The 22,445-nt window shown below is 39.7% G+C and overlaps 1 protein-coding gene across 1 annotated transcript in view; it reads right to left on the reverse strand.

Annotated features, from left to right (window-relative positions):
• The window catches only part of USH2A (usherin), a 558,840-nt gene that overhangs the window by 191,695 nt on the left and 344,700 nt on the right, over window positions 1–22,445 (reverse strand). The window contains exons 39-41 of the mRNA XM_075204257.1: window positions 15,386–15,536; window positions 15,104–15,246; window positions 4,618–5,246 (exon numbers count right to left, since the gene is read on the reverse strand). Coding sequence (XP_075060358.1) covers window positions 4,618–5,246; window positions 15,104–15,246; window positions 15,386–15,536 — 923 coding nt within the window. The remainder of the gene's footprint in view (window positions 1–4,617; window positions 5,247–15,103; window positions 15,247–15,385; window positions 15,537–22,445) is intronic.

Below are 22,445 nucleotides of genomic sequence, written 5' to 3' on the forward strand. Positions count from 1 at the left end.
GCAGATGATCAAACATTAAACTGGTTAATTCCTTTTACCTCTATTCTTAAAAAAATCATAACATTTAACGTGTAATTTAAAACTTCTTGTCACCGGTGACCTAAATGTAAATAACACCGATATCGTACGGTTTTGCTGCATACATAACAAACAGAAAATAATTTGACGAAATGGTTGGTACAACGCCATGAACTACATTTACCATGATGCTAAATATTTGTGTCCACTTAATGACCACAAATGAATCATTGAATTCTGAGACAGGTTGAAATTGATGCCTTCACCACGGATGTTGTAAAATACTGTAGATATCTGTGTGGATTTAATAAGGGTCATTAAATGCACAATAAAGCCTTACGGCTCAGTGTTGGTATTACTTATTATTGTGTGTGGATATGTAAAATTAGTATGTATACTTCAGTGACAGAGCTGGTTTGTGGATTTCAGAGTCAATTTTGAATAGTTTTTTTTCTATTTTTTATATACAAACTGAACTAATGAAAACATTGAGGATAGTGCCCCAAGACCAACATTTTTAAAAGCTAGTGTACTGTTTTCAAATATTCTGTGAATCATGGTTTTAAGACAAAGAACTGAAAGACTGGTTAGTCGAAAAGCAAAATCATTTTTCATCCTGTAAAGCTTGTAAAAAAAGATTTTTAAAATGAATACTATAACAAATCTGTCCTTTTAAATCAGTCGAGGAGTAATAAACATGTGAAACACATGTAAAGTATGAGTAATTGTTGTCAAGCTCAGTTAAACTTATTTATGTAAGCTGGGCTGGACACACACACAGAGAATGCACCTGCACCTGTATAGCCGGATTCATTAAGCAACGTAAGTTCATTTATGTGCCGTATCTTGTGTAAAATTGTTCTGCGCATACATGAAAATGAGACTTGCGCTAGTGAACGCAACTGCGCGCAATTCATGTCCGCACGCGAATGACACTTCCCGCTGCCTACGATTTGAGGGGGCAGAACGGAGTGGGAAGGGGAGGAGTAACATAGGCAATGTACAGTAAGGGTGTGCCAAAGGAGAGCGCACGCAGCAGCCTCCGATCCAAGCTCTGAGCATCTCTCAGGTACGTGTTTTTCAGCCGTTTCACTTGATTCAGCTACAGATCAGGTGTCAATGCTGAGTGATAGTGATGACGGACGTGTATGCAGCTACAACATATTTGTTAACTCTCCCTGAAGAGTCTGGCATTCTCCCTGATGCTGAGCCAGTACAAGACGTGGTTGGCTTCGCAATCTGTGGCATGATGACACAGTTCAGAAATTGTGTCCTATGTCCATGTATTGATGCCTATGGAGGTGGCCATTTTCATGGAGACCAAGATTTAATCGAAGACTGACAGGTAATGACTTCAGTAATGGAGACAAAAATGTAAAAGACACTTCAGTCTCTAGAGATTCATTAGCTGCTTTTCTTTAACGCATAGTTGCCTACTCTCCCGGAATGTCTGGGATACTCCCTCATTTCTGGGAGAGCAGGGCAACCTCCCGGTTCACACCCGCAATAGATAAGTGATGGGGCAGGACTTTATGAACATCGCATCATCTTAGCCAAAATGATGTAATTCGTCAAGCCCCGCAACCGTACACCCACCTCAAATGGGGTCTCCCTGAAGCCAATAAGGAAAAGTTGGCACGTATGTGCTAGAACATGCGTTTGTAATTAAGAGAAACTGTAAAAATTAATTTTATGTACAGTAGACATTAAGAACATCAAGATTTTTATGAATGTATTTTTAGTAATGCTAATAGCATTGAAGGTGTTAATGTATTTAATATTTTTTTTCCTATGTGTTCCGATGTGACTTTACACTGCACCTATGGATTGCGCACATCCTGCAGTCCGTATATCTGTCTGCATACCGCAGATAACGTAAAGCGCACTTATACCCGTATTGAAATGGAAACGTTTCTTCAGATCGGCTTGAATAAATGGCCGACGTGCGCGCAAGTTGCATGTGATTTTTTAACACAGTTGCGTTCAGATGGCGCTCTTTAATGAATCAGGCCCGCAGTGTTTTAGTTGAACATGGCCTTTGTTAAAAGTAAAAGCATTCGCTACGTTTCATAAGAGTTTACCAAAGGTAGAGGATGGATGAGGGGATGGAGGGAGTACAGGGGAGGAGATGACCAGGGCTTGCAGAGCCGCACTGTAATGTTCACTTAAATTAAACAATGTACTTTACCTGTATGAGTCATACCTGAAAAATTTAATTTTGGGGTTTAGAGATCCTTTAAGCAACATATTACACATTTACCATCTCTGATCAACACCAATAAATTCACCTTTGTCTAAATCTGCAAAATTATCATAACGTTCACAACATAAACCTCTCACACTCACGCCAATGTGCTACGCTTTGCGCTCTGTCGATCAGACCAGTGTACCAGTACTTCTGGCATATGTACAAGACTACAGACACGGAAGCATGTGTGTGTTTACACAAAAGACGTTTCAAAGCTGCAAAAATCCCTCTTGTTTGGTTACACTAATTTCCCTTGAATGAAGTTTGTATGCCAGCCAAAACAATAGTAGTTATCCAGCCCTCCAGAGCTCAATCCCAGATGTATTCTATAAATAATTGGAAACTTCTTTGGTAGTCCTTTTAGCTAGTCTCGTTTTTAACATTATTTACATTTTTAGCATTATTTAAATTTTTATTCATACCTACTTCCACTATGCTTAACTAGACTATCCTCTTTTGTAACATTCGAATCAATAACTATTTGTCCTTATTGAAATGGAAATAAATCTTCAACTTTCAAAACAACGGGGAAAGTTATAAGTCGACTCTAGAATTTGCAGGAAAAAAAAAGATACAAAAAAAAGTTCAAATCTCCTATAGATGTTCAGCGTGTTACTTATCTTGCTAACATCTTATTTTGTACTGTAATCTAATGATTATAGGGAATTTGCACTTTTAAAAAAAACGTTTTCCAAAAGTGTTCATAACACCCTCCCAAAAAATATCTTTTTCATGTTGCAAAATCATTGTTAAACATCCTCAATGTGTGTTTTGGTGTTTGGTCTGCAGACAGGATTAGCTATAGATAAAAATAGAAAAAGATATATAGATTGATTTAGGGAACATTCAAGATGATTAGTCATTGTTGCCTACTCTCCCGGTACATCTGGGAGACTCCAAATTTCTGGGACTCCTGGGAGTGCAGGGCAACCTCTCGGTTCCCGGCCACTTCAATAGTTAAGTGGTGGGTGGGCGGGGCTTAGTGACACAATTCGCGCTTCATTGTGGCCCTGCCCCCTGCTGTAATAGGCCAGAAAATGTGAGCGTGGCCAAATAGAGGCGCCCCCACACACCTACCTCGCTCTCCACCCCGATCTCCCGGAGCATAACTTGCCAAATTTGGCAAGTATGTGATTAATTAACTATTCATATGTATAGATAGTACCATTTTTTTCATTACAGTTGGACACACTTGCCATGTTTATTTCATCCAGGTCAAATATATGCCCCTTATTAAACATGAGATCTTACCACGTAATACCATGTGTAATGACGTAATGCATGGGCGTATAACTAGACATTTTTAGCCACCATAGCAAAATTTTGTAACAACAAATACATATATAAGCAAGAGAAAGGACATATTAGATTTCCTCATAAAAAAGACAAAACTCATGTAGCCATTGAGACGACCGGCGGTGGAATTTCTAGCGCTTTGTAATTGTTAAAAATAGTTATAAAATTGCTGCCTTTTTAGGATATAAATATCAGATGACTAAAAGTATAGACAAGAAATAAACAGCATGCAATATAAAAGCAAATAAGCAGAACCTGTTCTCTCTGCTTTTTTGTTTTCTTTTGGAATAGCACATGTAAACAATTAAAAGTCTAGGGGGTATATTTACTAAATTGCGACTTTGAAAAAGTGGAGATGTTGCCTATAGCAACCAATCAGATTCTAGCTGTCATTTTGTAGAATGTACTAAATAAATGAGAAGTAGAATCTGATTGGTTGCTATATGCAACATTTCCACATTTTCAAACCTGCTGCTAGTTAGGACAATGACACCATACTTGACTACTCTCCCGGAATGCCTGGGAAAAAACGGATCCCCAGCAAGAGTAGTCCATTGTCCCAAAATTCATGCAACCTTTTTGACAAGTGGGCAGTACTGTCATGATGCAATTTGTGTCATCATGGTAGCACCCATTTGCGCGGTAGCGGTTGAGTCGTAATGACACAAAACGCAATGTTGGACAGTGGGGCTTGAGTTGTGATGACACAAATCACGTTGTCACGTGACCCACTCACGTCCCTTGGACCTTCCCTCCATGTAGCTCCAAAAAGTAGGAAAGTATGATGGACACCAAAGGCCACATGCCACCTACAAGGTGTAATTAACAGTGAAATATTAGAATGCCGATTAAATTTTCCTGTTCAGAAAATGGACAAAGTCATGGACAAAATTTTTTACTTAGCTATATATGGTAGGAGATAGGGTGTGGTTTAATGGGTCTGCTGCAGGCATCTTATGTAGGCTTTCAAATAATTTTGGGGGTTTAGCCACTGCACCAGTCAAGTTTAGACAAATCAATAAACAGATCCACATTCAAATAACATAGAAACATACCTTTGCTGTATATGGGCCTAATATAGTTACTTCTGGTGACTGCACCCCCACCGGTCTCGATGGTCTTGTTGTGACTTCTGACCAATCGCTGTGGTTTGTTCCTCCATTATGGGTCAAAGCCCGAATCCTGTATTCGTATGTTTTCCATGGGTTAATTTCACTTGTTGCATCCTTGTACTGCATTGGGTGATTTCCAGGTAAATTTGCTACCGTGTACACCTGTTCCGCACCCTTGAGCCTCCTTTCAATTCTAAATTGTTCTATTAAACCATTTGGCTGGAGTGGAGGACCCCATCGTATCACCACGGATGTGGGGCTATCAGACTGGAGGTCAGGTGGTGGAATGTAGCTGGGTGCATCTGGAAGGGTCTCTATGACCTGTGAATTTTGGGATAGTGAACACCCAGCAGACGTGCACCCCTCCAGCTGATACTGGTAAGTCGTGTACGGAACTAAATCATAAAATGTGAAGCTTGAGCTATTTCCTGGAACAACCGCCTGCAGACTTCCATTTTGGTAAACTCTGTAGTGGGTTATTACACCGTTGGGTTTTGCCGGGTGTTGCCAAGTGATAGTTATGGATCTCGATTGCACATTGAAGGGAAGAGGCGGGTCAATGGATTCTGGTTCTGTTGAAGACAAACAAACATGGAAATTGTAACGTAATGTTATTTTACCATGAAAACAAATATAAAACGGTCGTTGGCAGCATGGTGAGAAATTGACATTGAAATTGACACAAAGAGACGGAAACAATACAGAAATACAAAAAGACAGAGGCAGGTCCAACAATAAAACAGAAAAAAAATAGATTCTACGTGCAAAATATTATTCACACAAAACTAGCAACTATACACAAGGTCATATTTAAAAATGTTCATAAATTTAAAATATAATTGTGTGGTCATTGTCCAACAGCTTCCTATGTCCTGCCTGATCCACTTCCATTCTATTAAACTTTGTTTGTATAATCATATGTCATCATCATCATCATTTATTTATATAGCGCCACTAATTCCGCAGCGCTGTACAGAGAACTCATTCACATCAGTCCCTGCCCCATTGGAGCTTACAGTCTAAATTCCCTAATGTAGACACACACTCACACACAGACACAGACAGACAGAAAGGGAGACAAACAGACAGAGAGGGAGACAGACAGGGAGAGACTAGGGTCAATTTTGATAGCAGCCAATTAACCTACCAGTATGTTTTTGGAGTGTGGGAGGAAACCGGAGCACCTGGAGGAAACCCACGCAAACACAGGGAGAACATACAAACTCCACACAGATAAGGCCATGGTTGGGAATCGAACTCATGACCCCAGTGCTGTGTGGCAGAAGTGCTAACCACTAGGCCACCGTGTGTCAATTCAAGGCCAGTCTTTTGCGAAATTAAAAAATCGACAACAGAGTCAAATGGCTAATAAATTTGCAATATAGACAACTTAAACTTTTTCCCTTGGTCAAGTCTACACTGGTGACTAAGCCACAACTGGACCTTCTGTAACTCACTAGGAGTGCAACACACATAGATCCCATAAGGGCTCATCTTTTACATTGATTTTGGCTCACGTTCGAGTGCAACCTATCACAGGTCAAAGTTGTCTATTTATCCTAGCCTTTAAATTTTTCCAAAATTTGGTAAAATTACATTGTACTTCATAGATAATAATTTGCAGGCCAGATAAATTAGACTAGCTCAATAAATGTAACTCTAGCACTATTTTCATTTTCCTATCCAGGGGCCTGATTCATTAAGGATCTTAAATGAAGAGGTATCTTATTTCAGTCTCCTGGACAAAACCATGTTACAATGCAAGGGGTGCAAACTAGTTTTCAGGTTTTGCACATAAGTTAAATACTGACTGTTTTTTCATGTGGCACACAAATATCAACTTTAAATTTCAGTGTACAAATAAGCTATCAAGTATTTGTGTGCTACATGAAAAAACAGTCAGTATTTAACTTATGTGCAAAACAGAAAACTAGTTTGCCCCCCTTGCATTGTGACATGGTTTTGTCCAGGAGACTAAAATAAGATACATCTTTATTTAAGATCCTTAATGAATCAGTCCCTAGGAGGTGATTCAATTCATCGACAAAAGTGAATAGTTCACTTTCAGTTTGCAAGTATTTAGAATCACTTAAACTGACCGTTCATAAAAGAAGTATCGTACAGGGTTAACATGATTTACAGACTAAGTAACAGATTACAATTCTATGATCCAAAATCCGATATAATAAATCAATTTTTTTTTATTGTCTTTCTTTTTTTTGGTTTTTTAAACGATACCGCGGATCCATAACCAGCGTCTTGCTGCCTCTTTGTCATTCCCGTCCATGTTTTGCAATTTATCTACTCCCTGTTAATATTGTAGGTGATTTTTTATTGTGACTGTGACAGAAGTTGCCGATTTAGCTCTTTTACCCACTGATAAATAAACAATGCACAGATCTGACCTTTGGGTTAACTGGTTTTTATGCCACATCCACTCAGCACTCTAACAGATTCAATTACCATAAAGGTTCAAGAGCCGGGATGAATACTGAAAAAGAGAGCGACCATATGCCAGCATAGGTGGTGTGCTACAGCAACTCCTCGCCAGCCCCCCAGAGAGAGGCCTTAATTGTAAATAATTCCACCACGCGACACAATCAAGTCACCTTGAATGCAAAAGCCTCAGTCTGTGGAGGGAAAGTGTTATTTAAGCTTTACTGGTCTGCGTTAAATTCTGCAATTTGAAGGGCTGTTAAGTTTTTCAATTGAAATTTCATTTAAAATGCAGGTGCTTTTTATTATATCGAAGCTTTACTGCTCTCTAGGTACAAGGAAGAACATGGTGAAATAACAGCAGCCTGCCTCAATCACTGATCAGTGTAACAGCTGTAATTCGAGGACATTTAGCATTCTTATAAACCACATCCTGATAAGTAGAAATTGCTACAGCAGATCAGGGAATGAGAATAGCCTTCGTTTTAGCCCGGAGCAAGTTTTGACATTTATGAGATATTTTTTTTTTTTCTTTTACCTCTTTCTTCTGTGTATGTGTGTCTGAGAGCAATAGATTTTATTATATATCTTAAAAAAAAAAAGAGAAAAGAAGATATACTTGCGTTTGGTAATTGTTTAAAATAGCTATAGTTTTTTTTTTTTTAAATCTTCAAATGTCAGGGGTTTAAAATGTAACAAAATATGTCAGACGGAGAGTTTGTGAATGTGTATTATATATATTACATACATATAATACCGAATCGTTCTGTCTGCTGAAGTAAAGGTTTCATTTTGACTTTTGGTCAATGTACGACCTTCCTCCGGGACCAGGAGAGTGACTGCCAATGCTGATTATTTCTAAGCCCAGAGACCTAGGGACATCATTTTGGTTTGGTAGGCATTAAAATTTAATAACAGGTGGACCTCAATTGCCCATTTAACAATTTGTTTAATAAATTATGCTTATCTTAAAGTAAGTTTAATGGATATATATTTAAGAGCACAATTTATAGTTGATATCTACAACATAAGGTTAAAGAGCTAGCAAAGTAGCTATTACCCATTAATATACATGTAAGTCTGAATTGCTAAGCAGAATAATGTAATGAAATTACTGGAGTATTTATACTTATCTAAATAAGTCTATCAGGATCTCTTCCACTCCTCTTCAGGGGGCCGCCATGTTCTTCTCTAACATAGCAGACGCAGAGTGACTGACAACTTGCTGTACTTGTTTTACAGAAATGAACTTAGTGGATTGGTTGGTTCCTGCACAGGGTCAGCACCAGTGAGGCCAGTTCGCCTCATGGATCACATTATAAGAACTTTCATCTGTCTCAGATCACATTAAAGAACAACAAACTAACATTAAGGATATTTGTGGCCGTTAGCAGTCTGACGTAGCTACAAATAGAATATAAGGACATTCCGCAAGTGAGATTGATTTAGATAAAGACGTGACAGCCTCCTTAAGGCTGGGTACACACTACAGGCTTATCGGGCCAATCACACGATAAACGATTGTTCATCCCAATATTGCTTTAGTGTGTACACTGAAACAATGAGCGAACAAAGCCAATTGTATCATTGCATTTGATTTTTAAACTGGACTAAAAATCTCGCTCAACAATGGAACGATGTCATTCCAATTTTGCAGTGTGTACGCACTCAGGAACGGCAGTGTCCATAGATGTCTATGGAGGGTGCAGAGTCACCATCTTTTCAGCCAATGGTTACAACAGAAGAAGAGCACAAATCTGAAGGTAAATCTCATAAGGTTAACATCCCTTATTAATGAACTTGATGGAAGCACTACATTTAGATAAACACTTCTTTAGGGTATATTTACTAAACTGCGGGTTTGAAAAAGTGGAGATGTTGCCTATAACAACCAATCAGATTCTAGCTGTCATTTTGTAGAATGTACTAAATAAATGATATCTAGAATCTGATTGGTAATAGTACTCATTATTACAGTTAGTACGGTAATTTTTAACACTGAATACAGGTTAAAATTATCGTATAAATAGTAATAATGTGCAGGCCGCGTTACTTTCAAGAGTAACGCGTCCAATTGAATTCTCCCCTACGAGTTTTGAGAGATCTTTTCACAAACAATCTTTTAATTGAACAATTTGTGCACACAGAGAGCGATTTTAATCTGATAGATTTCATGTATTTAGCATGCGCAGAAAAGAAATATCCAATTTATAATCGCTATTAACGTCTGAGCAATATTTGTTTTTAGGTACACCCGTTGACCATCACTGATATATTGGTAGATGTTGGTATACTTGTTCCGTTTAGGCCTTTTCTCGTGTAAATTGGGCTGATGTTACAAAGAATTCCATCCGCGTGATACCTCGTGTCCGAAAGGGTCACCGCAATTATGTAAAACACGAGGAGCCCCCGGTAATTAGGGCAGTCGGCTAATACGATGAGAAGCTTTGAACAAGGGAAAAGTTATGTTCCCAGCTGTAGCTATCACTTTCTAAACTAAGAATTCACGGGTAAGATGACATGAAAAAGATGGTTATAAAATTTTAATGGAATGATAAAAGGCAAAAGCCATCCTCTCAGCTGAATTCTTAAAATCCCTATATATCACCATCAAGTCCTTAACTGTAAAATCAATGTGGAATATAACATGTTGTCAATGCTCTTGTCGCGGGTTGGGAGACAGCTAACTATGACAGCTACACAGTTTAGGGAACGTGCACTGAAAAGAAAAACAGATCTGTTGTGACTTCCAAGCAATTATTTGTACAACTAATTATTGATAAAGGGAGCGGCACCTTTTTTTTTGTTCTTTCTCATCCCGCCGTGCTGAGAAAAGATCTATGATTCATACCCCAGGCCCGCCATCATTAATAAAAGAAGATTGCTTCATTTCTGCAAATTAAATTATCTTTTTTTTTCTTTTTTATGGCAAGCTATTTTGTTCAACTACTTTAGAAGTCTGTACTTGAAATGAAGGGGAAAAATGCTATAAATATTTCCCAGTTATCTGTCTGTAACAAAATTCGGCTTTATTTACTTTCGTTTTCAGCATCTCAATCTCGGTTTTCATTGATCCCCGTGGGAATGGTTGGTAAATTTGATCCTGCAGATGTAAGAATGAATGACGGAATTTGGTGCACATGGGTGATCTGTAGATTAAACTGTTAAACGTTTAATTTATGGAGAACTCTGCCCTGAAAAGCTGCATTTGTAAAGTCGCTGTTCAGTGCAACCCTTCACTGGATTTTAACTAAATGTAAAATCTAACAATACCAGGTGATCATAATGCTTTATTTATACAGAATCGGCATATTATGCAACGCTGCACAGAAAATATGCAATCGTTCACGTCAGTCCATGCACCAGTAGAGCTTACTTTGTAGATTATCTACCAAACAAATGCACACACAGTGGGAGGAAACTGGAGCACCAGAAGTATACCCACGCAAACACAGGGAGAACATACAAGCTCCACAATGTTAGTGTCCTTATCACAATCGAGACCAGGGTCCCATCGCTGTGAAGTGACAATGCTAACCATTGCACCATTTTACCAGGTTAGAGGGAAGAGTGTTCGGCTGGGTATACATGGTGCTGTTCCAACGTCGGTGGGGTTGTAAGGTGGAACTGCAGTCAGCTCCTTGCTGACTATGGCTCAGATCATAGATGAATAAGAATTATTGTCTTCTAAGAAGACTTACACCTTGGATGCTGCAACCGGTGTTGACTGGTGTAACGTTCAAAGCTGATTTCAGCATGTGGCGTGTACATCTTCATAGGGGGAGATTCAATTGTCGGCAATGTGGCTGTCACGACGCTTACCTGTTCCAGCGCTGATCCCACGCTCCGTACCGCCGCACTTCCGGGTAGGTCCCGGCGGAGGTCAGCTGATCTCTGGGCGGGGAATTCAAATCCTACTTCAGCGCTGCTCTGACACACTGTCTGTGTCAGAGCAGCGAGTTACCTGCATCTGGCTGTGTTCTCTGTGCTCCTGTCTCCCCTGTGCTTCCCATTTGCTACTCCTGACTCCTGTGTACCGAACTGGCTGTTATCTTGACCATTCTCCTGCTTCATTCCTGGAATTGCATATTGGACAGACTTCTGTGTACCGAACCGGCTATATCCCAGACTACTCTCCTGCTTCACCCTTGGTACTGCATATCGGACTGACTCCTGTGTACCAAACCGGCTGTGTTCCTGACTACCTTTCTGCCCTTGGGACTACACCGCGGATTGTTTCCTGCATACCAACCAGCTTCTACTCCAGGCTGCTACCTTCTAGATATACGTAGGCTAACCTGGGGGCCGCGACCTGCGGTTCTCCGGCAGCAAAACCCACCCTGCCTTGCAGCGGTTCTTGGAGAAGACCGGGAGGGCCGTTAGACTCCGCGCCCTAGGAAGACCAGCGTAAATACTGACTAAGGTAACTTTGAAACCTAACAGTGGCGCATGGACATTGCGCCGCGCACGTTGTCGGAAATTACGGTAGAAATCTCCGCTCATTTTCCCCCGCACTCCATAGATGTTTCTATCGAATCTCCACCCCGAAGTGTTACGCGGACGTTTCGGAGACACTTCACGGCTAATGGAATCCCCCCTATACAGTACAATTAGTATACATCACTAAATTCCAGACTGGAAAAATCTTCAAAAATGACTCTCACTCCCAATCTCTGTCCAAAACACATTAATTTCTCATGAGCCCTCGACAGGGGCGAAATAGTGCATTACCGTGCCCCATGTCTAAATTTGGATATGGGGCCCAGCGATGTGGCTCTCATCTCTCTTCAGAGCACAGCAGGGGCCTCTTCTGAGCATGTAAAGTTCGGAGCCTGCACCAATTGTGCATGTGCTCGCTCAAAAGACCCTATTTCCTACATTTCTATGAGCTCCAAAAATTGGGAGTGTAAAGCGAAAATTGTGACTGTGTAAACAGGTATGTACTCCCTTTTTAAGGGACATTCAGTCATTTTGTGCCTGGCGAGGGAGCAGTTGTATATCTGTTCCCACCCCATCCCCACCCCCACAAACTCCAGTCTATGGTATCTGGCAGCATTAGTGGAGTAGGTGCAATAGAGGAACAATACTACTACTCACTTTCCTGGCGTCTTACCACTCATGCAGACAGTCACTGTTATGCCAACACACCAATGCAGAAGTTGACATCTTGCTTCTCGCTGCAAACAGTTTTTGCAGAGCGAGGCCATCAACCAAGCGGTTGGGGGAGGATGCAGGCCAGGCAAGTCTCTTACAATGGTGCCACCTGAGATGTAGTTCTCACTAAGGGGCATATTTAAGAAAGCACGATAGTGCTCTTACCGGGAAATTAAGGTCCCTCTGTGTCCTCCGCATATTTATGAAAGGTGCATCACAGCAGATATCATGGATATCTGCTGCTTTGCACTCCTCTTAGTTTTTGGGAGCAGTCACCATTCAACAGTATGGTGACTGCTCCCAGCCAAAATCTAACAAGTTCCGAAAAAACACTTTTTTCGGAAACTTGTCTTGATAATGTACGGCAGCTGAAACTGGCGTACATTATCATAATTGTCAGATTTCAGGGCTGTCAGCTCTGCTCCGAAGAGCAGAGCTGGACAGCGCATGTGTGGAGGGATCACATGATCCCTCCCTTTCACTCACCGCTCGCTCTCTGCAACTATAGTTGCAGAGACAGAGCGGAGATGTTTTTTTTGCGCATGTGCGGTTTTTCGAACTGCACATGTGCAGTTCCAGAGTAAATAAAAATGAAGAACACCTGGAGGAGATCCGTGGACAGCGCTTCCGAAGAGGCGGGGTAAGTGTGATTTGTTTTATCACAGAAACAGCAGCTTTTCGGAACTGCTGTTTCTGTGATCCGTTTTTAATAAATTTGAGAAATAGTTCAATCCTTATCCTTGCGATAAGGATTGATAACTATTTTTCATTTTTGCCGATGATTGATAAATGTGCCCCTAAGCCTCATAAAAGGAATGATGGTAACTGTGGGGGAAAATTTTGGGGTTATCCACTATTTTTTATAAATGTTACTATTTCATCATTTTCGGGCCATTACTGACTTATATTTCAGTAATTGTACCATTCAGAAAACCAGAAAAGAAAACATTTAAAATATTGCAGGGGTAATGGGATTCTGTCATACCACAGACAGGAAAGGGGGGGTTGGGGGCAGGACTATAGTGCGTGCTAGGGGTGCAGCGGTTACAAAAAAACAGAGCGGAGACCTTTACTGACCCGAGCATGCGCACTGGCATATGCGCCACACAGCGCATGCTCAGAAGCGGTGCAAAGATAGGGGGACCAAGGAGACGAGAACGGCGTGGCCCACAGTCACCACCAAGTGTTTCTTCATGGATGGATGTACTATAAAGTGCTCTGATAAATAGATGGATAAGGTGGGGGATGCCAGGAGCAGTGCAGAGATAGACAGGGGTGATATAGTAGATTATAGTCACTCTGACCCAAATTACAGAAACACCCTTATCCGGGAAACCCCCCCAAAATTCCAGATAATAGACGCCATGGGGTATATTTACTAAACTGCGGGTTTGAAAAAGTGGAGATGTTGCCTATAGCAACCAATCAGATTCTAGCTATTATTTTGTAGCATGTACTAAATAAATGACAGCTAGAATCTGATTGGTTGCTATAGGCAACATCTCTACTTTTTGAAACCCGCATTTTAGCAAATATACCCCCACATCTCTAATGTCAATACATTTTAAAACATAAGTTGATTGTGCATTTTGTATAGAATTTAAGAAGCACTATAATTGAAAATATATATAAGATTTCTGCATCAATGTGTTTTCTGGAGACACAATAGTCTTCTCTTCATGTCCTTGTTGTATAAACTTGTTTTACAATCCATATCTAATGGTCTAACTCTGTGTCTTCCCTAGAGCATGTAGAAATTGCCTATAAAAAATCGTCTGAATGATAGCTTGAAAGTTAAACTTTATTTGTGATAAAATTGTTTAAAACTTCCAAAACAGAATGTGTTTGACACTTGTCTTTTGCACGCTGTATGACAGCCACATTGCAAAGAGCACTCTTAATATGCACCTTCTGGTTGCGCACTTGGAGTTACACGTAAATCTAAAGGGTGCACGTTCATATAGCGCACAGATATTGGATAGCTTTGTCTTTACACTGCAATTTAGAGTAGAGCTAAGAACCCCCCCCCCCACACACACACATACACACAACTCCAAATCTATTGAAGCGCATTACATTTGCGCCATTACCAACCACAAACCCTGCCATGGTTAACATCATAATTATAGAAAGAGTCGCCCACTGTACGTAGACCATTTTTCTGCCCGGTATACGTTAGGGATCAGTCACAGGGGCCTATTTATCAAGCCTTAAACTACGCAGGAATGACTGTTTCCACATGGTTGAGGCACATCCTAGCAATTTAACAAAAGGCTAATGCAGGAGATATCAGAGACCTCAATGGGGACTGTGGTCTGGGCCAATTTATCAAGCTCTCAAAAGCTAAGGTTTTCAGAACTTGACCGCGATGACTAACGCCATCTAAAGAAAACTGAGCCATTGCCAGGTAGCCTCTTATCGGTGGTACTGTCCTGGTATGACTTTTTTGATAAATGTCTATGTTATTTCATCCCTTATTGCTCCAAAAAGCGTCAATAAGGGAAGATACTGCGCATGATAATTTGGCGGTGGATAATAAATAGACTGTACAGTAAGATCAGGAAGGGTCAGAACGGAAAACTGTTTGTTGAAAACTGGCCAGCCATTAGCAGCATAGCGGAAACTGATGTCATACAGTCATATTGTCCGAGACAGCAAGTAATGTCTTGTATATTGGATTAATATAGTGAACGCCACCCAAAAGGTAAAATTAGTTTCAAGTGGTACCTCATTTAACTTTAAAATGTCTAATTTTCTTATTGCAAAAGTCCTATCTGTACTAAAAAAGCAAATTACACCACCATTTAACCAAAACATCTGATCAGGAACGTAATCTTACCGCCGTGCTCAGTAGAAACATTAGTCCATTTACTAAAAGTCTCCCCATACGCATTGGAGGCAACGATCCTGACTTCATATGTCGTATATGGTCGGAGGTCTTTTATGGTATAAGTTAAGGAGGCGCTGGGGCCCGAAAATACACTATTAAGGCAAAAACAAAACAAAATATATATTGATACAATACATGACGTTGAAATTGTTATCATTATTATGATGCCACATATAATAAATTATTTATTTTACTGGGACAGCAGGAAATGAAAGTTACAAATCTGCTTACTCGGTGACTTTGTTGGTGGCGTCCGTGGCTCTCATCTGGAGCCGATAGTTGGGCAAGCCGAGAGCGTTATTGCGAACTGGTGAAGACCAGACAACCTGAAGACTGGTCGGGCTGGCAGATGAACGCCTGGGAGGCAACACACCATCTGGAGCTGTCGGGAAAACATGGATGAATTAGAGCAGAGAAAACTGTGGGGAACATATGCTGGATAACATTGAAATGCTTCATATACTGGAAAAAAACTTCTCCTCAGGATCAACAGCAATGTTAACATGGACCATTTAATTTAATGTTTCACTGCTGAACTACCTCCGTACCAAATCTTATTTCAGCATTACCACAAGGCTCGCAGGGTTAACATAGCACTAAAAATATATCTTTACCTATAGCAACAATTTTATTCTTCATGCAGATAAACCTTACTTTTATGGTACATAACATTTAAAAGGCAGCTTTTCAATGCAAACTAAGCAAGTAGTAAATATATGATGTACAGGATCTGCCTCGAGAAAATCTCTTCTTTTTCTCTGTCCTCGTACTTTCCATTCAAGATACAACTAGCGAATGTATAATTACACATAACATCTGTGTGACTACAGTACAGACAGAGCCATGGTGAAGGCACTGGAAACTGTGGATTAGGTATATGGAATCTTTCCACAGGTGTGTTTAATTTATGTGCAAAATAGATTGTTGATTCTGGGAGGTGCACAGTACAAGATCCCTTAACAGGAAATAAGTTCCTGTAGAAAACTACTTGTAGGAATGGAGCTAAGGACTTTTGTTCAGAGAGAGCTTCACGGTAAATTCCATGTTTGCAAGAATCCTTGTTTTAATCTAAAAATATAATATATAGATAAAACAATTTATTTATATATATATATATATATATATATATATATATATTAGGATATAAATGGTAAAGGGCGGCGCCTTCAGGTGTATACAACGTATATAAACATATAAGCACAAATGTACACAGAAATAGTCCAGAGGAGTTAGAACAGGACGGTGTCTGTATCTGCACCGCAGGTAACTAAAGATCACTGTAGTACAGGATAAATATATTCAAAAGTTGATCGTGCAGAATAAATAGAAGTGGTGTGCGTACCAGATATATAAAATCAAACCGCTTATCTGTATAGTAGCTCCTTAGAAATCCCGGAGTATGATCTGCAACCAATTCTCCTTAGCGATGGATAAAATGTATGTTCTAAAACAACCGCGACACCAAACTTATCTGCTGTTATAACAGGTGTGTTCTCTCCTGCAGCCGTCCAGGAGAAGAGGCCTCAGCAGGACTTCGCACATAGAGGTGAAGTGGACTCACCTGGGGCTGATACTTCTCCTCTCCGTCTCCATTACAATGACCGGTTGCTTTATCTGGCAATATAAACTCCCCAAACTGGAGGCCGGTAAGTGTCTGTGTGTCCCTGGTGGGGGATGGGAGCAATCTGTGTATATAGGGAGCAGGTCTGCACTATATTCTATATGTATATATAGAATATATGTCTATATCCAAAATAGATATATATATATATATATATATATATATATATATATATATATGTATATATATATATATATATATATATATATATATAACCACAACAATTGATATACTCTGGCGCTATCTACCACATCGGTCAGTATTATATATAAAAGTTCACAATACTATATAGTATCAGATATAATAATCGATAGTCCACAATCACTTCACTCATGTGTGAGTGGCAGCCACGTATAAGCCTGTATCCAGATGGTCAATCCAGAAGAAAATAGTCACTAGAACAAAGCACAGGCAGGGCGCCTCATAGTGTAATACCAGGACAACAAAGGACAAAATGTGTATATATACACACCACTTTATGTGTGAGCAATAATTCATATGCGTACCAGAAATATGAGCATAATAGCCAGAAGATGTTTCCTTGTAGGCAGCTGTATCTAGTACATGGACACCCTTCCAACGGCGGTATAATAAATGGAAGAGGATACAATGTAAAAAGCAATACAAATTTAATAAACAGAGTAAACACTGAACTCACATATGGTTCACCGGATACAGCTGATCAACAGTGAGGCTCGATGCGTTTCGTCTTGATGATCACAAGACTTCCTCAGGAGCACAGAAATGTATAACACCGGACTAACCGGCTTTTTATCGAGTCCGCGCGCCATTTTGGCGCATGCGCACGGTCCGCCACAATGTGCGCAGGCGCGGGGATCGAGAATTTGAATAACTTTATTGTAAACAGCAACAAGTTCTGTGTGCAATCGCAGTAGTATCACTGAATCAACATATAAGATGCGATCTGTACACAGCGCCAGAGCATATGTTATATATAATTAAAAAACAATCATATCACAAATATAAGCGGCACAGAGATTTTATATATATATCCCTCCTGTACCGCTATCCTTACTAATAATACTATATCTCAAAGTGTAGCATAAGAATTATAGCATATATAAATTACTACAATATACAGTTATATAAAGAATAGTGTCATCCCTAAAGTATGTAATACAAGGCTAGATGGTAACTTACAAAATCACACCATCTCTTATAAACCATGTATTTATAATGTGCAGCAACAGATTTGACATAAATATGTACTAAGAAAGATAAAAAGTGAAAGTGCTCGTGTGCATAGAGAAATTCACTTAACTACACACACCTCAAATAAATTAGAGAAGAGGTCATATTAATAAAGTGCAAATACATATAACACTAACATACTTAATGCCTAAAAGACACTAAATACCATAAACCCAATGCTATATAATAAACGCCTAATACATTAAGCGACACAATCTATGGGTAGCTATCAAAAGCTATAATATAAAATGTAAAGGAAATTTACATCACAAGTAGGAGTTACATCTAGTATCATTGGCCAATGTAACAGTAATACAAAATCCAAAAGGGGTTATACATAATACAAAAAGAGAGAAGGGGGAGGGGGGGGAATTGTTATATATATATATATATATATATATATATATATATATATATAGAGAGAGAGAGAGAGAGAGAGAGAGAGAGAGACATAGATATATAATAAATATATATACATATATATATATATATATATATATATATATATATACATACGCATATAGATATACAATAGATATCTATCTATCTATCTCTTTATATGTGTATACGTATATATATATATATATATATATATATATATATATATATATATGTATATATATATATATATATATATATGTATATATATATATATATATATATATATATATGTATATATATATATATATATATATATATATATATATACATATATGTATATCTATAGATAGGTAGATAGATATAAAATTGTATTATATGCCCAAATAAAGGTGAACACAACTGTGTTGAAATTTTGTGCAAATCATCCATCTCTTGAGGCCATGTGGGAAATTGTGTGACCAATAGGATAACAATTTTTTTAAAACAAAAGGTTTGAAAATGTCACCTCTACCAAGGGGTAGTTTGTACGGAGATGTCTGAAGTTGGTCCTAGAGAAAACTGCTGCTTAAGGGTCAAAAATGTTATGAGGTTATGAATGGTATATATGAATACATTTGCTATGTGTAAGAATCTCTAAGTATCCCTGGTAGTAAGGACTTGCCAATAATATCTTTGGGTGTGAAAGTGAAAATAATAACAAGCTAAATTTTAAAGCAGGTTGCCACAACTTCACTGTTTGCTAGGGAGGCATTTTGATGGCCTTGGTAGACACGGCTAAAGCTGGTCATACATGTCACTACTGCCAATTGGTTCAAGGACTAAATGACCATTACCAATTTATCAGTCAATTAGTTGGCCAAATTGGACTGACCTAGCTATTTGGTGCTCAGGCTTAGTGACAAAATCACCAGTCGGTGTCGTCAGCTGGAATCAGCAAACAAAACAGATGTCATCTACCATTCAACTGCAACAAACCATATAAACTAATATATTTAAATTATGTGAAAGTTCCAAACCCCACAGTCACACTGAAGGCAGCACAGTGGCAAAGTGGTTAGCACTTCTGCCTCACAGCACTGGGGTCATGAGTTCAATTCCTGACCATGGCCTTAACTGTGTGGAGTTTGTATGTTCTCTCCATGTTTGCGTGGGTTTCCTCCGGGTGCTCCGGTTTCCTCCCACACTCCAAAAACACACTGGTAGGTTAATTGGCTGCTATTATATTGACCCTAGTCTGAGTGTGTGTTTGTTAGGGAATTTAGACTGTAAGCTCCAATGGGGCAGGGTCTGATGTAAATGAGTTCTCTGTACAGCGCTGCTTAATTAGTGACGCTATATAAATAAATGATGATGATGATGATGATGAAAAGTGGTGGACTCTTAAAGAAACATATTCCTACCGTGAAGAAAACGAAAATGTAATTTATGAACACCTTTATTAAAACTTTAAACGTATGTTGTTTTGTTGGCAAAATGGTTTAATCATAAATGAATGTGGTAGAGTGTCCGAACTGACATGTCTTACTGTTAAGAAATGTTTATTAATCTGTTTGAAAATAAGATGGGGAAAAAATACATTGTCTCTACAATTTTTCTGCAATAAAACCACTTCTGAGAATATTTCAACTGCCATCATTTTAATGCATGCATGGACAGCTTGACTATACCAGCAAAATTATGTGCGCTATATATGTATATAATGTAAAAAAAAAGTTATGATTACTTGGCGTAAATAAGTTTTTTGTGGAATCATCTTTGCTACACCAGCATTACTTAGCCAGTGAATATGGTTCTTGATGCACTTTCCCCAGAGAAGGAAGAAAATGAGCTTCTGACATAGACTGTGTTTGAACTCTATGTATTTCTAGATTATTTATTTTGTATCTCTAGTGCTCATGAAATATTATCCACACACAATTCCTCTGAGTAACTGTCAAGGCGTTTTTGCATCTGCCAGAGTGGATATCGGCACGATTCCCCTCTATCAATGTACAATGAAGAGCTTTGATGAGAAATGAAAGTCTACATACTGTCGTCGTAACGGGTGTACTTGAGAGATGCAGATACCTGGCAGACTATGAATACACATACAATAAATAGCACCACAATGCATGCTCATGATAAACTGGGTCATTCCCGAATATCTTCTTTCAGAGTTTAATATAGGAATCAGTGTTGAAATTGAGTTGTAGCAACAAATAATTCAGGACCGGGCTGGATGTTGTTGCTAAAAAGCCGCTGAGCATTTTTCAGTAGATTTCCATCTGTAGAGGTTTAGCTGCGTCCTTACATGACTAGGGACGGGAAATGGCAAAAGATAGGCTAAGAGTGCAACTTCTTATTTTGCTGAAATATATTAGTCTATGTTGTGCAGTGATTTCTTTTTTTTACATTCATTGTACTATGTCATGTATAGATCTACTTTACAGACGGATATATCGACTTCACGTTCTGCAATAGCAAGTACTGTATTTACCATTGGTGGTTTCTGAGAAATTACAATAACTTTGTTGTTGAACAGCTGGTAAAGTAAATGATACACTGATATTGTCACACCACCTATCAGACGCCGTCCCCGGCCTCCTCGCTAATCGGGGACGGACGTCTGTTCTCTTGCTAAGCAACTGGGACGCTACTTCCGGCGGTACTGTGCGCATGTGCGCCCATCGCCATAGCAACGGGACGCGCATTTGGATTTCCTGTCGGCGGTCAGCGCGTCTGACCGCCGAACCACTGCCCACCAATGAGGGATGGCCACTTCCTATAAATACCCTGCGCTGACACCACTAGGTTGCCAGAGCAAGTAGTTCTTCTAGCCTCCAGCGTTTGTTAGTTATATATACCTATATATATATATCCTGTCTGATTCCAGTTACTGACCCGGCTCTCCCTGACCTCGCTTTTGGATCCTCCTGTTGTCCTGCATTGTATTCTCCGGTTTGACCTCGGCCTGTTGACTATTCTTCGCTTCCTGATTTGGTACCTTATCTGCCCGCTTGGTTCCTGACTCCTGCATGTACGACCACGAATATCTCCGCCACCTCGCAAGTAGCTTCCTGGGAGGGCCGCGACCTGCACGTCGTTCGCCGCAAAGTCCAAACTTCCTTGCGGGGGTCCCTGGTGAAAACCGGCGGCGTGCTAGACTCCGCGCCTCCTTGTGTAGCTGTGCCAATACTTGCAGGTGCCATTACCTTCCTCGTGACACCACCTCCAATAAATACGATTATTAAAATATTCTCATTGTAAATACTAACTTAGGTGGACAAATTAAGCTAAAACAATGCAGTGATTTGGACACATTTCCAAAAGTGGTTTGTTCATGCTCAAATGTAAAAAAGCGTATTATAGGCCAGAAACGCATATTGCAGTCAACTTAACATGAGCCCCCCAATGTTCATCTTTAATCTATGTAAAACTGAAATAGCCATGTTGCTTGTGCAAGAGCACAGGGGCACGGTAAGACAGGTGTAACCTTAATACTATTACAATATCTATATCTATAGCTGTATATATTTTTATACAGAGCTCGAATTGGGCCACTGGCCCAGTAAACACACAGTTGGCGCCCTTCTCCCTGCTCCTTTTTCACTGTCAGTGAGGAGCCCCGTAGAGAGGAGCCAGAAGACCGAAGAAAGGAAGATGAGGAAGAGAAGAAAACAGAAGAATGAAGGTTATAGAAAGGTCAGTAAAGAACAGAGATGGATACAGTGTGATGAAGGAGGGGATATGGTGTTATGAAGGGGCAGAAGCATAATGATGGGGTAAAAGTGATGATGGAGGGGGTACAGTGTGATGAAGGGGCAGAAGTGTAATGAAGGAGTAAAAGTGATGATGGAGGGGGTACAGTGTGAAGAAGGGGCAGAAGCGTAATGAAGGGGCAAAAGTGATGATGGAGGGGGTACAGTGTGAAGAAGGGGCAGAAGCGTAATGAAGGGGCAAAAGTGATGATGGAGGGGGTACAGTGTGAAAAAGGGGCAGAAGCGTTATGAAGGGGTAAAAGTGATGATGGAGGGGGTACAGTGTGATGAAGGGGGCAGTAGTGTAATGAAGGGGCAAAAGTGATGAAGGAGGCAGCAC

Source organism: Mixophyes fleayi, chromosome 3, assembly GCF_038048845.1.
Source record: "Mixophyes fleayi isolate aMixFle1 chromosome 3, aMixFle1.hap1, whole genome shotgun sequence".
In the NCBI taxonomy this organism is placed as follows: Eukaryota; Metazoa; Chordata; class Amphibia; order Anura; family Limnodynastidae; genus Mixophyes; species Mixophyes fleayi.